Source organism: Leptosomus discolor, chromosome 20 (genome assembly GCF_034619465.1).
Source record: "Leptosomus discolor isolate bLepDis1 chromosome 20, bLepDis1.hap2, whole genome shotgun sequence".
NCBI classification, from domain to species: domain Eukaryota; kingdom Metazoa; phylum Chordata; class Aves; order Leptosomiformes; family Leptosomidae; genus Leptosomus; species Leptosomus discolor.
This window is the reverse complement of record NC_141410.1, coordinates 5160354-5176396: the sequence shown is the minus strand read 5'-3', so window position 1 is coordinate 5176396 and position 16043 is coordinate 5160354. Positions and strand designations below refer to the sequence as shown.

The following is a 16043-nucleotide window of genomic DNA, read 5'->3' as shown; positions in this document are numbered from 1 at the left end:
TTGGGGAGATTTCACTACTGTTTCTGTGAGTGGCTGGCTGTGCTCTCCCCTCCCCCGGAGCCAGCTCGCAGCCCTGCACACCGACTCCCATGCAGGCAGGCTGACGCGGACGCTGGCTGCGAGCTGCAGCGTGCAAGTCGGGGCTTGCTGCATGCCACGCTGGGCTTGCAGCCGGAGCTGAAGAGCACGGTCACCGAGCCAGGCAAGCCCTGCCTCCTCCCCAACGCACCCACACCAGAAAGAAGGTGCTGGGGTCTGACTGGAGCCCAGGAAAAAGCCGTTTCTGGAACAGTCAGGGTTAAGGCTGAGTTCAAGGGAGCCATCTCCGCCTTACGGAGCTCTGGCAGAGAACTGCTTGCCCAAGATAAGCTGGTGGGGACGGGAAAACTTCTTGCAGCCCTAGATTGCTGGGCTGAATCCGGCCTGGGCTGATAGTGATCAAAATCCATTACCATCGGACCAGTGTTTTTATGGACAACATGACAGCTCACGGAGTTTCCAAGCTGGACGATGCTTGCGTTGCTGAAAACTGGTGATTTAGTAGCGGGGCAATAAAAAAGGCAGGCTCTGAATGAACGACACTTCTTACAACAAAGGGTGGGTTTTTTTCTCTCCAAGACTCTTTTTGTCCAGTTACGAGGGCACAGTTGCAACACAAGAAGGTCTCCATAGCACTTTAAAGTATGTTGTAACAGGAGAAAGGGCCCAGCGTATTGCAACTAGGTCCCGCAACTGGGCTGTCCGCACTGTTAAGCGTTAGGCAGGTAAGCTGTGCTTTCAGTTGTACTAATGAAGCATTTCTGCGGAGGATCTCACTGCCCGTTTGAACTGCGAGCTGTTCATGCGCAGTTAGTAGCTGGGGCAGCAATCAGAAATAAGCTAATACGCAAAGCTTGGAGGATGTTAAGAGATGCTCAAGGATGTCAAACCTCACATTGCTGAGCTGGAAAGAACTTTTTAATGACTGGATATATCATTAAGAATGTGCCAAAATGAAGCCAATCCCACATGTTAATTCAGGAGGTCTGGAGCTATATCCACTATCCTGGGAAGCCATCTAGTGGTAAAAACTAGAATTACTGAAAAATGACAAATTGGAAAGATACTCTCAAACTTCTTTACATCTACAGTTACTAAAGCACCGCTGCAATGGAAGTGTGTGAGTCTAAGCACCTACACACAGGTAGCCAAGGTACATTACACAACCGATGGAAGTGAGTTAGGAAGCTGAACCTCTTTGAAGATAAATTCAATTTCATGCTTTTGTCTCAAACAGGTATTTTTGAGAACAGGCGAAGTCTGTATGTACTGTCAGAATCAGGTGGTTATTCCCTAACTTAGCTGCATCTGAAATAACCAGAGCTCAGAAAATTTCCACTGCCGCTTGGCAGCATTTAGCACCTCTGTGTGTTTTTACAGTAATACCTTTAGAAATGGAGCTAGGGGAGGCACCTGGCATTACAATTTTCCTCTCAGTCCAAAAACTCTGAAGGGGAGAGAGAAATTACACAGAGAGCCAGTGTCTGGTTTAAACAAGAATGACTCAATGTCTGGACTGGTAACAAATATAACAACTTTCTGGTACGGAAATAAGGAGCAGTATTAAAAATGAAAGGATATGAAGTTCATTGAAGTAAATTTGATTTTTTGATTCCAGAGTTCAGTTTCTTTATGCATAAATCACCACAAACACATTTAGAATAGAAAAGTCAGCAATATTATACAGTTAACCTGTTGAGATTAAATCAAAATTAATTATTCATTTAACACATTTGCAGGTCCTTTGAAGCCAGTGGGAATGGAATAATCTTATGAATATTGATTTCATGCATCTGTTTCCAGCTTGAATAATATTAAAAAACATATTACAAGCGGGTTTTTTCATTCATTATGATTTCATTTTATTGATTGATGTTCAAAGATGCTACCAAATTAGGAGTGGGAGTACCAAGATGGTTCTAGGTATTTAAAATTTTCCTAACCTGCTCTTTAAATTACATGAAAGTATGAACTATTTTACTTCTTTACTGGTTTACTTTAGATTTACCTTGAAGCAGTGAAAACTAGTAGTTAATACATTGTACAACTGTGCAAAAGCAAGAAGAAAAAGCAGACTTGCAATAAAACTGAAGATACTGCATGTTCCCTGTAATAAATATGGTGAAAAATACATGCAAGTTATTTTAAAATTCACCTAATTCAACCAGAAAGTCACATAGCTTTAAATTCTACCCATACCATATAGAACACTGAGAACAGCTGAGGTCTGACCTTTTAATTGCAGTTCCACTCTGAAAAGTGGCAAAACCCTAGTATTCTGGGATTTCATCTGATCGCTGTGTAGTAACCATTGAGCTCCTTTTTTTGGCAAGACGTCTTTTTCCACACTGTTTCCTTTAGAAAACCAACATGTGCTTTTGTTCAAAAGGTTCATCTCTGTTAGTGAACCCCCTAAACTATACCTTCATGTAGGTTTGATTATGCAAACTGCTTTCAGTAAATGTCTATAGGTGCAAACAGAGAGTACATACCTTTTTTGATGGTAACAAGGTCTGTCACATCACAGCAGTTGTTCCTAATTACAAGTTAAAAGTTGTCCCAAAGTGAATCCATTCCATGTTTCTACTCAGAAGTCCTTAAGCAGCACACTGGAGCATTCAGTAAGCAGGCCTGTTAATTTTGTAAAATTGCATCAGTTGCCAATGCCACCACTTAGCTGCAGAATAAATTTTGCATTTTGGATAGTTGCACGGTACTGAGCTATTTGTTTCCTATACAGACACTCACAACAAAGTATAAATTGCAAAAATAAAAAACCCAACAACTTGGTTTAAGCCATTTTCGTGGCACTTTAAGCTATGTTTTATCCCAGTTTGTGACAAGAGCAAGAAGGCAGTCACAAAATAATACATCTCAGTGGTAACCCATTCAGTTTTGGCTTCCGTTCGTCTGTTTAATTTCCTGGGTTTGTATTTCTTAACAGAACTGTAAAGGAAGACAGCTTCAATACAGTTTTACAACTATATTCTGAATTAAAAGGTTTAAATTTAGATCACCCCTGAATAACCCATTCCTGCAACCATAGCTCAAAAGATGCATTTATGCCTTCTGAATATTTAACCACAATAATGCCTCACTGTAATAGTCCAGCTTAAAACTAAACCTTACATTAGGCTAGCTGATGTAAAGGTAGGTTAGGAAGGCCTATAGTAACTGAAACCCAGCTTTTGGACTGTAGGTAGTGTAGATGTACTCATACTCTCCATAAGAGTAATAGAAACCTACTTTTTCTTACTTACCCTGTCTTGAAGGAAAAAACGGCAGTGAAAAAGCAACATTTACCTCCAAAACAAGTTGACACACTGTCTATACATATCACTTGCATAACAAAGGCGCATTTTTGCTGAACAATGTTACATGGATCTATGAAGAGGCTCAGGTAAAGTGTCTGAATGCTCAGATCTTCACGTTGCACCTATATATTGGCAGAACTGTAAAATTTGTTCATAGAGCCATTGCAGCCAAGCAAACTCGGAAGTCTGTTCGTGCAAATGAAGTTGCTAAACTACAAGAACTGTTGAAAGGACAAGGAGCTGGAAATTAAAAGCATGCTCAAGGCATGTCTGAAATTCATTTGGGCTAACGATTCTGTGTTTTCAACTTAAAAACACCCACCCAAATATATACAGTACATTGGTGAGCAGATGTGAAAAAACTGGGAACACAAACCAGCACTGTTACACAATGGAAAGTCTGTGTTATTAGGGTGTCAAGTAATACCAGTTTTTTACATCAGTGCAGGGTTCTTGACCACGGACAATCTATCACAATCACAGATTAAAACTAAGCCTCCTTTAAAAAAGGAAAACCTTTTGCCAAGCTGATCTGGTTTTTGTTACATGAAGTACTGCTGTCAGATTTGGATAAATCAAGAGCTAAATTTTTGTGCTTCTTGATTTCATTCTTCCCTTGAGTTCACATTTTCCATTTGAAATGTGTCCCAGTGGTTCTATGATTTCACACTGTCCTTCTACATGCTATTAAGTATTAAGAGTCTGATACTGTTGCCTTGTAAATGGACTTTTGCCATGGACTAAGCTCAAAGGGACCAGGTTTCTGTTTAACCTCCAGCCTTGACAGAAAACAGTCTGTGTCCAGCTTTGTGCAAAAAGCTACATTTGGACGTCTTACTGCTTTCCCAGGGTCTCACAACAAATCAGTATCATGGATAAAGATATAACAAATGTCTTACTGAGTAATTCTAAAGTTCAGATGACGTCCCTTTCTAGATTCAATACATGTAAAAATAATTGCCGTTATAAGCAGAAGTACAGTGATTTTGAAGTGCACGTAGGTACTACCTGGAATTCAGACAAAGTGATGCAACATCAAGAATGTGGCATTTCTTTCAACTGCTTAGGCATTTTTGTACTAACTGCCCTTCTCTTTTCTCCCCTATCTTTAATTAGAAGAAAAATCTGTCTCAATTTGTTAGCCTGCTTCTTCATATTGGAAGAAAGAACAGTGAAAAAATACCACATGTGAACAGGAATGGAGGGACTATGTTGTTAAATTGATTGACTAATCTTATGTTCTCTTTAGTACATTTACCCCACTTTTACATCAGTCAACATTTACCATTCCTTCTGACTAATTCCTCAGTCCTGACAAAACTTCTAAGACACACAAGGAGCTAGGGAGGCAGAAGAATTAAGTCTGTAAGGCCCTCAAAATTAGAGAAGCTTACTGTTTCAAGAGTCTGAACTGAAATCCTACTAAACCAACGTGATACGGATTTTGACAAAAACAGAACAGTAGGCTAATGCCTGTAAGAAGTTTGCACTGGAAGCTTGTAAACTAGCTCAGGAAAAAATCTCAAGATAAAATGTTCCCTGAATCCTTTCTAAAAATGTCTTTTTAAAAGACTTCATTACATGCAGCTATTTCTTTTCAGAGCTAGTGGTACATACAGACGTGAAGTAATTCAAGTCCTCTAAACTGTCACAAGCTTCTTCAAACTTGAGAATTCCAGAAAGGAAGCGAAAAAAAGGAGGAATGATAGCAAGAGAATACTGTTGTCAAAGGCAAACTTTTTTTGTTGGAAGGCTACGACGGATCAGCTTTAGGTGTATGAATTGATATGGGGGAACAAGATCACATTATAAATTGATGATGGGAAAATAAGATCTCTGGAGAGATTCAGTTGAGCTAAGAGAAGGCACAGAGGGATGCTGCATTCTTCATTCAAACAGAACCCACAGCATTTTTGATGATGGTCTGAGCAAGGATAAGGTATGGATTTTTAATAACTTATCTGGATATTTCCAGAACTTTATCCACTGTTAGCAGAAAGTCAGTTTGCTCATTCTTGTTGAATTACTGCCATTACCCCTAGAAATTGGTATCACTAATCTTTTTAAGGGAAGAGCAGTTCTGGAGGAGGACATTGGAGCAACTGATACATGGGGTAAATCACACAGGGCTTCCAAAGCAAACTGATCCTTTAACTCATTTATGGGAACTGCTGCTTTTTTAAAAGTTATTTTATCTTTCCTGATATGCACAATGGCACAGGGCAGTGAGGATCAGCTGATTCTCTGGAGGAAGAAAGATCTGTTATAACAGTAGCATCCATAAATCCAGATGTTTCATGGAAATTGACCTGTAAAATAATTAACAGAGATGCTTTTTCAGAACACTTATCCCTGCCCTCCAATTAAACTTTGGCCAACACTAATCGATGGAAAAAAAAATCCCCTAAACTGACCAACCAAACCTGAAGTCCAAGAACCTCTCTTCATAGGACTCCTATCTCCCCTCCAGTCTCTCATTAGATGCTTGCTTGCTGGTCTGAAAGTCTTGATGCTGCGGAAAAAACACAGGTATAGTGGGAGTTCCTAAGTGATTTGGCAGAAGGTAATTGGTATTTTGACATCCAGCTTTTATGAGGGGAAATCTGGATATTCCATGATCTCCTCAGATGACAATATCAGTGGGGTATTTAAATCCACCACAAACAGAATTAAAAATGAATAAAGAAAAGTCTTTGAACTTTCATTTGTCATATTAAAAGTATGTTTATATGGGGCCATTCAGAACTTAAAACCTATTAATTTTAGGATGGATTAGTAAAACCCATTAAACCCCAACTTAGATATTCCTTCTCAAAATGTAAAACTAGCCTTAATTTTTGCTTTAATTTATGTGTTGGGTTTTTTTTTCAAAAAATCATTCAAGTTAGTGTACCCCCACAGGTCTGGATGGAGTAAGAAGTTGGGAGGGGCTCAATTAAGCATCCTGCACCTCACAGTGATGGAAGAGATCAATAAATCCCCACCTTAGTCAAGTAATTTGAGTCAGTATCGGAAAGATACCTCCTATGATCACAAGTTCAGGCCTGCTGAGTTAAGCTGAGAGTGCCATGTTATAACTTACATGGATTTAATGGTTTTCTTACCCTTAACACCTTCTTTTAAATTTATTTATTTATTTATTTATATTTTAAACCACATAGTTCAATCAGTTGGGCTTGCTGACTTCCACTGAAGCTAACAATTAGACCTATTCCCCTAAGAATCCAGCCTGGTCATTTATCATCCAGTACTTTATCTCTTATGACTCATGTTGTTTACTCTCATTCCACACAGCTAAATATCTGTTTACCCTATTGATTAATTCACATTAAAAATTCTTACTCTTTCCTGTAATGCATATTTTGCATAAATGGGATTTTTCTAAGCAGATATATTTCATCTGCTTCTTTTAACGGTACAAGAAAAACTAGAAAGGACTCACCTTTTTTTGGTCAAGATCCACTGTCTGAGGGAACACCACTGCAGGTTTGTTAGCCAAATGCAGAATCTTGTGGCTCATGAAAAGGAGTATTTCTCTTCTATGACCATGATTACAAGCTTTTATAAGGGTTTTAAAATGGAATATCTGAGAGATTAGTGGGGATAAAGAAATATTTCAGAGTGTTCAGGGGATAAGCATAGGCTATACTGATTATGTCAAGCTGAGATGATGTTTGTTCGCTTTTTACTTTTACTCAAACGAGTTTTGTCCAGTCACACAGTGGACAGAAATACATGGAGTTGCGCCTGGTCCCTCATTCCTTCACTATCATCTCTCTATTGGTACAAGCATTCGGCTAGCCATATGGTCTCATCACAGCCTAAATTACAACAAAGGATAACGTAGAGTTGTCTTGGCAAAAAAATAGCAAACTATGAAGTTGTAAGGACATCAAAATCCTTTCTTTAGAATGAATCAGAACAGAGGGTTAGGGCCAAAGTTCTCCAAGTCACGGGGAAGTTTTCCTCTGATACCACTGGACCGTTGGTGAGCCCAGAGACCCTTGCTGCACACTCAGGTAGGAGCTTCCAAATAACTGACAGCTCTGTATGAATCTCTAAAAGCAAAATTCCTTTAGATGTACTTCGGAATGTCTGTTCTAACTGTTTTGGCCAGCTGTCTGCCTCAGCAACCCAGCAGGGAAAAAGAAGATCAGCACTAGGCACAAAGCCTTAGGATCATACTTCAGACCTATGCCAAGAGCAGAACCATTACAATTCCCGAACATGGGGACTGGAGTTCATCATTGCCAGTCTAACATGGGTTCTTAAGTAGAGGTACTACCTCATTACACTAACTAGTACACTTGCAAAAAATCACACATAGCTTTTCAGGCCCATAAAGCAGAATACAATTAAACCAGATAAAAAATAAAATTCATTTGCAATTTTGTCATACACAAAATAATGACATTTCCTGGATGTGAGTCTTCTATGTATTAACTTTGACCATACTAAATAAAGTCATAATAGCCGGATGTTTGTATGCTTCTAGCATCTGGCAGCCTCATCCGTAGCAGGAGGGTGGAGGAATTTTAGTATGCAAATTACTTCTCTGTTGAGTCAGTCTGGAGGATATAAATATTGACAGAATTATATCAAAGAGTTATTCCTACCAAAGAAAAATGGAATATGCTCTGGCTTTAATAGCAGGAATTCTAGTTGCTTTTGTATTCCTGGTTATAATTGGAATTTATCATACCTTCAAGGCAGAGATTCCTCCTGATGTTGACCAGCCATCAAAGCTGCGCTTATATGATTGCATATATACCCTGGTGGAAATTCTGGTGAGTTTAGCGCACTCTGTGATACTGTGACTTTCAGGAAAGGAAAAACTTGCATAGAACTATGGAGATAGGCATCTAATTATTGCAACTATGTGTAATGGGAACCACATAGTAACACAGATTCAAAGATAAAGGCCAATGTTTGATTTGGCATCCTATTACTGTACATAAAAGCAGCCAGTATGAGGTGAATTCTTTTAAATACTGAGATATGCATTCTTATGCTGCAACTGTAATTTGATTGCCTTCTATAACGAAATAATTGGTCCTGTAGATGACAGGAGGGCTGTGGATATCATTTACGTGAATAATAATAACCTTCTGGATCTCCATGCACTTTGATATATTCAAGGTAATTTCCTAAATTTTGAACTATCTGCAGTAATTTTCTTACCTGTGATTCTGTTCTTTTTTCTGCAGTGACTGAATTACCATGTCTTAGTTAAGTATCCTAGAATCATGTAGGTCAGAAGGCACCTCCAGAGGTCATCTAATCTAACCTCCTGGCCAAAGCAGGTTCAGCTAGACCTGTTACCACTTATTTAAGTGCTTGTAAGCCAGACTCACTGTGCTGTGTGCTTTGCCATCAGAGAAAGAAACAGCTTTTGCCCAAAAAGCTTTCAAAGGCGGCAACAGGAGTACGTAAGAGCAGCCTGAGCCCTGCCACGTCTGGCACATAACACGTCAAAAGAAGGCCTGCAGGAAAATCACAGAGTGGTTTCACTCATGTTTGTATGGAGCTCATCTCAAGTAAAGGTATTCTCTAATCCCCTAGTTATACATAATGAACATAGTAACGAAGGCCCACACCCTGAAAGGTGATTTGGGGCACTATAATCTATTAAGGACTTATGTGGGCTGCTTGAACTTACACCGCAGCACTCACCAAATCCAGTAATTGTTCCTGGTTCTCCAAAGGCCTGGGCCCCATGTACCTTTCTGCACTGTGCAGCATGACACAAAGAGCCTGCTGTCCTTACATATCTCACACTGCTTTTCATGTTAAGCTATATATAAAATTAATACCATAATATGCCCATAATATAATAATATGACTGTATGTTATTACGTTCTCATGTTTCTATGCTTGGTTGGATGAAAAGATTCTTTCAGATGATTCTTTTTTCCTGCTTTTACAGCTGGCTGTTATGCAATAGTACATATTCTATCTTCATTGATAATATGTCCCAGAAATTTCAGCTTCCTTTTTCTGGATAGTTTTAAAGATGCATTTCACCATTTGCTATGCTTTGGATCCATTCAATACCTAATTTTCTTTCAAAAACCTTTAGGCATCTGCTGGTACTTTTGGTGAATTTCTAGGTTTATGTTTATACTCAGAAGTAGCCCTCATAGTGAGGACTTCACAGGTTTCTTACAAAGTGCATGATGTTTCACGCTTAAAGTCCACGAATCTCAAATTGAGCGTTTTTTGCAAGTTGGTATGTGATTTCACAATTATTTTTAAAGTAAAAATCTGGTCCCCATATGATCTTCCACATAAAAAGCCAATTTGTGCCAGAATTTAGGTATTCCAGCAAATAGTTTTTCAAAGACCCTAATTCACAACAAAAGGTATGCTGACATGCTGATCTGGGCCCTCTTTTTCTTACATATATACACATTTTAGAACCTGGCTTGTATAACATCTTTCACCTGTTAATACTGATCACATCTGTCTAGGAACAGTCATACCTTTTATTTTTTGAGGGTATTGTTACTGGTTCTGAAGTATTTTTTTAATTATTGATCAAGAAGTTTTTCAACAGAATACATACCAAATTTCCCATTCTCCTTCATGACAGTGTTTCCCCTCAATTTGAAGATATCTCTGTGAAGTCAGGAGCTCCTAAAATAAGGAAAGGAAAGAGTACATTCAGACAGAATGCTCTGATACCAAGTTTATAATATATATTACTATCTGTTATCTGAAAGCTCTGTAAAGACTCAGGGATGTTAGAAAGTACAGATGAGATTAAATAAACAAGGTATGGTAATTCTGCCAACTTCAACCATTCCAAAATCATAACTCTGACAAAAAGACTGATTTAAGTGTCATGAGAGTCTCTGAAAATTGCTGTTTGGGGAAGGTTATACGGATGGACCCCGTGGTTTCTGCAATGATTGCCTTGGCTCTTATATTAATTTTCCCCTTTGCCATGATACCTAAAAGTGTGTGTTTTCAAATGTAAGGCGAGATCTATATCTATTCATTTGTATCTAGGAACTGGGACTTAAAACACCCCAAGCACTGCTAGCAGGTGTGGCACAGAGTGTTATGAAAAAGCTTCAGATAATCTCTGGGTTCCCATCTTTGTTTCTAAATGATTTTCTCTCTCCTCCATGGCTCATCGTGGTTTCTTTTATTACTCCTCACCCAACTTGTTTATTGCAGCCTGGTCTAGATTATTAGGAAGAAAGAATCTGTGTTGTTTGAGAAGGGCCTTGGTGAGTAACTGGGTATTGCGACACACTTGAAGTACGTGAGATTTGGCTTCATATATACATGATAGCTGGGATCATGCACCTAAGGAAGTTCTGCCTCTTTGTCTTACTCTGGCATTCTTTCACAGCAAAAATACTATATAAGGCCAATATTCGAATTGTCTCTGAGATAGACAGAGCAGATTTAAATTAAAGGCCAGATACACGAGGTTGGAAAAGACAATTTACAAAAGTATAGCTGGCCATTAGTTTATAAGGCATTGAAACAGCAGCGTACACAGAGACTTCTGTTGCTCAGAAGAGAACAATATGATTTGCAAATTGCTTGTGATGATTACCATCATTTCAGAAGAATGAATTATAATAGTCCATAAGGGCAATTAAGTCATCATATAATGGGAAGGGAAATGCTCTCCCTAGCAAGAAATGCATCCAACGTGTTCAAAATACAGGAGGATTACGGTATGGTCTTCAGGCTATCTTAATTACCAGCAGTTGACTGGTCTTGGATAAGAAAATGTTTTGATAAGTTTAACAAACCTTCATTGTCTTCAAAATATTTGTTTTCCTTGATTAGATGTAAGAAACTGACTGCAGAGGCATTTCATGAATCCCTGTGAGATCTTGATAAAGGCAACAGTTTCATTGATGGAGAAGGAGATAGGATTCACAACCATTTTCATCAGCTCTTTATTTAGGCGAGCAGCCCTTCACTATTGATTATAGGCACTAATGATTTTCTTAAAGCTTGTTCTCACTGACCCTGTGGCATGGAGATGACCCAAGACCAGTAAGTTACCAAATCTTGCCCACAAACTGGCAAAGGTTTTTTTCTCCCAGTATATTAAATGCTATCATGCTAGGGATATTTTCACCTCACCTAACCTTAGATGCTGTAACGGAGGCATCTGAAGTACACAGCCTCCCTTTATAATCCATGGAGATGAACAGACAAATCCAGAGCATGACTTAACGCACCTGAAATTGGAATTCTCAAGAAATGCCTCTTTCTCTTCACTGATTAGAAAAGGAGCCTTAGGCCTCATGACTCCTAACTTCCATACCTAAGCAAATGCGTGATATTACCCATGGTAAGCCCAGACCACAGAAATTAGAAGGTATTTATACAGCACATTCCATGGAACAAGTACTACAACATTCTTCCAGAAATAATGGTACCTCAAATCATGAAGAAGTACATTTTCACTTTCATAACTGAAACCAAAAGCCACTAGAGTTATTTGTGGTAATCCTATAAAATAGCAAATAACTAATACAATTATCCTAAATATAGTATAGAAGAAGGTAGCTTGTGGCCTTTATAGAGTGGGAAAACTTGAATTCCCTATACTAATATCTCATTTTCCCTGTTGTATCTATCTAGGCAAAGAACTTAGAAAATTTGGGTATCTTTGAGGAGCTCACACTTATGAGGTTGATTGTTGATGGACTGCCAGCATGTAGGGATTCAAAGCTCTTCATAAAGGATCTGCATTTTGATGAGGTGCCAGTGAGAATTTACCTCCCAAGAGTACCATCTGCAAGCAAACGGAGAGGAGTCATCTTCTTCCATGGAGGATGTGGGATGTTTGGAAGCATCAGTAAGGAACTGAAAGAGAAAATATGATTTAGGATTGTTAACTATATATTTTAAAAAACTCTTCTGAACCCAACAAGTGACTGAAGCTTAGTTTGAGAGATAGAAAGCAGTTTATTTTTACTTTTTAAACTCTCTAATCTGCCTTTATTGACTATCTAAATTATTTTTATAGGATATAGCACTCTTTATGGCATATATAATCCTTACAATAAGTCGTGGTGCTAAAATACTATAATTCCTTATTTTCCTTACAGATCAACTGTCTCCCTAAATGTATGAACTTTACAGTGTGTCCTGATGATCAAAAGTCTAGATTATTTTTATCTAGAGAAAATGTGGGTAGCTCACTAAATAGGCAAGGGCCCCACACTTAATCATGGCAATATGTCATAGAAAAAGAAAATACTGCTAAGTATTCTAAGATATTCATTACATTAACAACATTTGTTCTTCAGGAACTTATGAAAGAATATGCCGGTACATTGCCAGAAAGTCTGATTCAGTGGTTGCGTCTGTTGGGTAAGTGTGCTCCACCCAACTTTACTCCCTGAATTATAGTTCCGCTGCTTTCCCACCTACTGCCCCCACCCCTCCGAATGATGCCAATTCTGTACTTACATTTCTTCGAACATAAGAAAAGAAACTGATCTCTAGTGTTGTCCACCCCTATGTTGTGGATACGTGTGAGAAAGCATGTGCCATGAAATGACAATGAGAAATACCTGATACGGGTTTACAAAGCTACAGAAGTAATACGTATGCCAGCTATTTTCAGAAAAACAGACAGATTTGTTTGTTTTACATCATCACCATAAAAATCATTGCCTTTGTTCGATAATAAGGAATTATAAGCTGTTTTCCCAATGTCAGGTTTTAATATTTAGGGGCCTTTGGGGATGAGTTGAAAGAGTAAATAATAAGTCTAAATTTTAATTATTTTTTTTAAACTGCATGGATCACTGCTTTCTTTTAAAGATGTTTTGCTTATGGAAAATAGTTGACGGTATGAAGAAACTTTAGTTTCCCACAAGTTCTTCCATGAAAAAATTCATTACTAAAGAATTTTATTAAGTTGGAAGGAACTGGGTTTGAGAATGAATTGCATATTCCATAGCTCAGCTGCGTTTATAGCGACTCTGAAGTAAGACACCGATATCCTTTTATTCCCTGGTTATTAGGACGTTTACTTTATGAATCCATTGATTTAATTTGACAGAATAGTGAAAAAACAGAAAAGCAGTGTGCCTCAGCAAACAGTGAAGGGTTAAGAGAGAATGCCTGCACTGTTACCTTTGTAGTATTTACCTTTTCCTTATTAAACTTCATCTTCTCCGGAAAGCCCTAAGACCACGATACAGAGAAAAAAGAACGATGGCTGTTAAAAATGTAGTCTCAAAGTGCTCTTACATGTAATTGGAATCAAATTACAACACTTTAACTTGACTGGGTATCTGACTGCTATGCCTGCCTTGCTTTTCATCATGTGAAAGTAAGTTAAGAACTAAAAAAAAAAAGAGATTGTTACTTTAACATCACTCCTCTGTAATTCACTTGTTCCAATTAATAAAATATATGAAAGAATTGTCTACAGGAAGCTATTTTGTCACCACCGTACATTTACTGTATGGTGTTTTACAATATATTATTAAAATATTCTTTTTATATTAAAATGTAAAAATAATATACAATACTGTACTAATACATAACAATAAAATAATCAGTGTCCCCAGTGTAAAAAGCTCGGAGACCAGAACTTGGTTGGATCTTGGGGGTAAGCAGGACTGACTCGCAGCTATACGCACATGCACGGTCAGTCTGAACGAGAGAAGTGCAGACGTCCCTGCTGGCATGAACCTTGCTCCCAGGCAGGTGCACTCAGAGCAGGAATTGGGTAAATGTGTGGCTTTGCATGATGGGGGTGATTGGACGGCACTGCTCAAGCCCTCATGCTCTTAAACTATGCTAGAATAAACCTCAATGATCAATGGTCTCTGTATTTTGACAGAAATGGGAGGGGAGCTGTTCTGGTTTGCTTCAGCGGGCAAAACTCTAAACTAAAGAAGTAATGCTGGTTTCAATGAGTTTTTGCAAACGCATGGGATGCATTTAAGATGATATATTCAAGCAAATTTACAAATATTTGTAATAATTGCTGTCTTTTGTACATTGCAGGTATCATTTATTTCCTGAGTGTAAGTACCCAGACCAAAATTTGGAATGTCTCACTGCTACTGTACACTTTTTGAAGACTGCAGAAAACTATGGGGTGGATCCTCATCGGATTATTGTTTGTGGGGATAGCATAGGGGGCACTTTTACTGCTGGTGTTTGCCAAGAGCTGGTAAACAGAAGAGATTTACCAAAGATACGTGCCCAGGTACTGATCTATCCATTTCTCCAAGCATTGAACTTCAATCTGCCATCTTACCAGAAAAATGCTTTTACTGCCTTCTTGTCCCGGGAACGTACAGTCCATTTTATTCTGAAGTACTTGAGCAAGGATAGCTCTATGAAGGAAGCTATTTTGGCAGGTTCTCATGTTCCTGAGAGTATGAATTCGAAATACAGAAAATGGATAAACCCAGATCTTATCCCAGAGATATTTAAACTGGGCTATAAACCACCGTTACCCACTTCATTTTTACCTCAAGTCCACGAAGAAACACAAGAACTGTTTGAGACAAGATTTTCCCCACTGTTAGCAGAAGATGCTGTTGTTTGCTGCCTACCAGACACTTGTATTATTACCTGTGAGCACGATGTGCTCAGAGATGATGGGTTGTTGTACAAGAAACGGTTAGAGGACAACAATGTAAAAGTGACCTGGCACCACATGGAAGAAGGCTTCCACTGTGCAGTGGGGTTTTTTGGTTATGGTATTTTCTCTTTTCCATCATCAAGTAAAATGGTGAACCACACTGTAAACTTTATAAAAGGCTATTAAAATGTTTTCTTGAACACAGTGAATTGGTATGCAGACAGACTGTATTTCGATTAACTACTTACTAGCTATTGGTACCTTAGAATCTAGGTGAGAAATAGTAAGTTAAGACTACCATGGTCTGCTGAATTCTGATTTTCAATTGCTATTACTCGCGAACATGATGTATTTTTCAGCTTTTTTTTTTTAAACCCATTAATTGGTATGCTTGCTTTGCTGGTCTCTTCTTATGTTGTAAGAATATCTGCTCTCTTCTTACGTCAAAGAATAAAAACTCACCATAGCAAAAAAACATTTTAAAGCATGGCAGTGTATGAGTAACCTGCAATGTGCATGTGCATATCCACATAATACACACAAAATCAGCATGACAGCACAGATAGAAAGCCCTCCCAACACCTCTGGAGGTTGAAGATACTTTCAGTACTTCTGAGATGAGTAGTAATCATCATAAGACTATGTGTGTAGGCAACCAGTAGCTTTGGACTTGGTTGTAAAATCTGGAGGGAATTGGGTCAACTTACAAACCTGATTTTAAAGGGAAACGGCTGACCCAGAAGGGAGGTACAGAAATGTGAGCTGTACGAGATGGCTACCTGTAAGTATCGGAGACTGGCAACACAGATGCAGTGAGGGAGAACTGCACAAATGTAACTGAATTTCCTCTAAAGTTCCTTTCTGAGAAGCATTTGGCTGTATTCAGGAAAGACAGAGACATAGTGGGTTTTGCCTTTTTGTAATCAGGTAAATAATCAACTCATTTATTCATTATTTGGGGAGAAAGTATGTAAACAGTATGGAAGCTGCCAGAATAATTTCTGTGAGTATCCAAAGCATGCAAAAAATAAATTCTCAGCTCAATTGCTACATTGCTTCTTAGAACAGATCGACCATTGATAAACGCAGATGCCGAGGTA

General features: G+C 38.5%; 1 protein-coding gene across 1 annotated transcript; it reads left to right on the top strand.

Moving 5' to 3' along the window:
* The first annotated feature begins 7978 nt into the window (after positions 1-7978).
* On the top strand, positions 7979-15129 carry LOC104351182 (arylacetamide deacetylase-like 4). The gene is made up of 4 exons (XM_009957216.2): positions 7979-8140; positions 11970-12186; positions 12641-12704; positions 14358-15129. The coding sequence occupies exons 1-4, from the start codon at positions 7979-7981 to the stop codon at positions 15127-15129; spliced, it is 1215 nt and encodes a 404-aa protein (XP_009955518.1).
* The last annotated feature ends 914 nt before the right edge of the window (positions 15130-16043 follow it).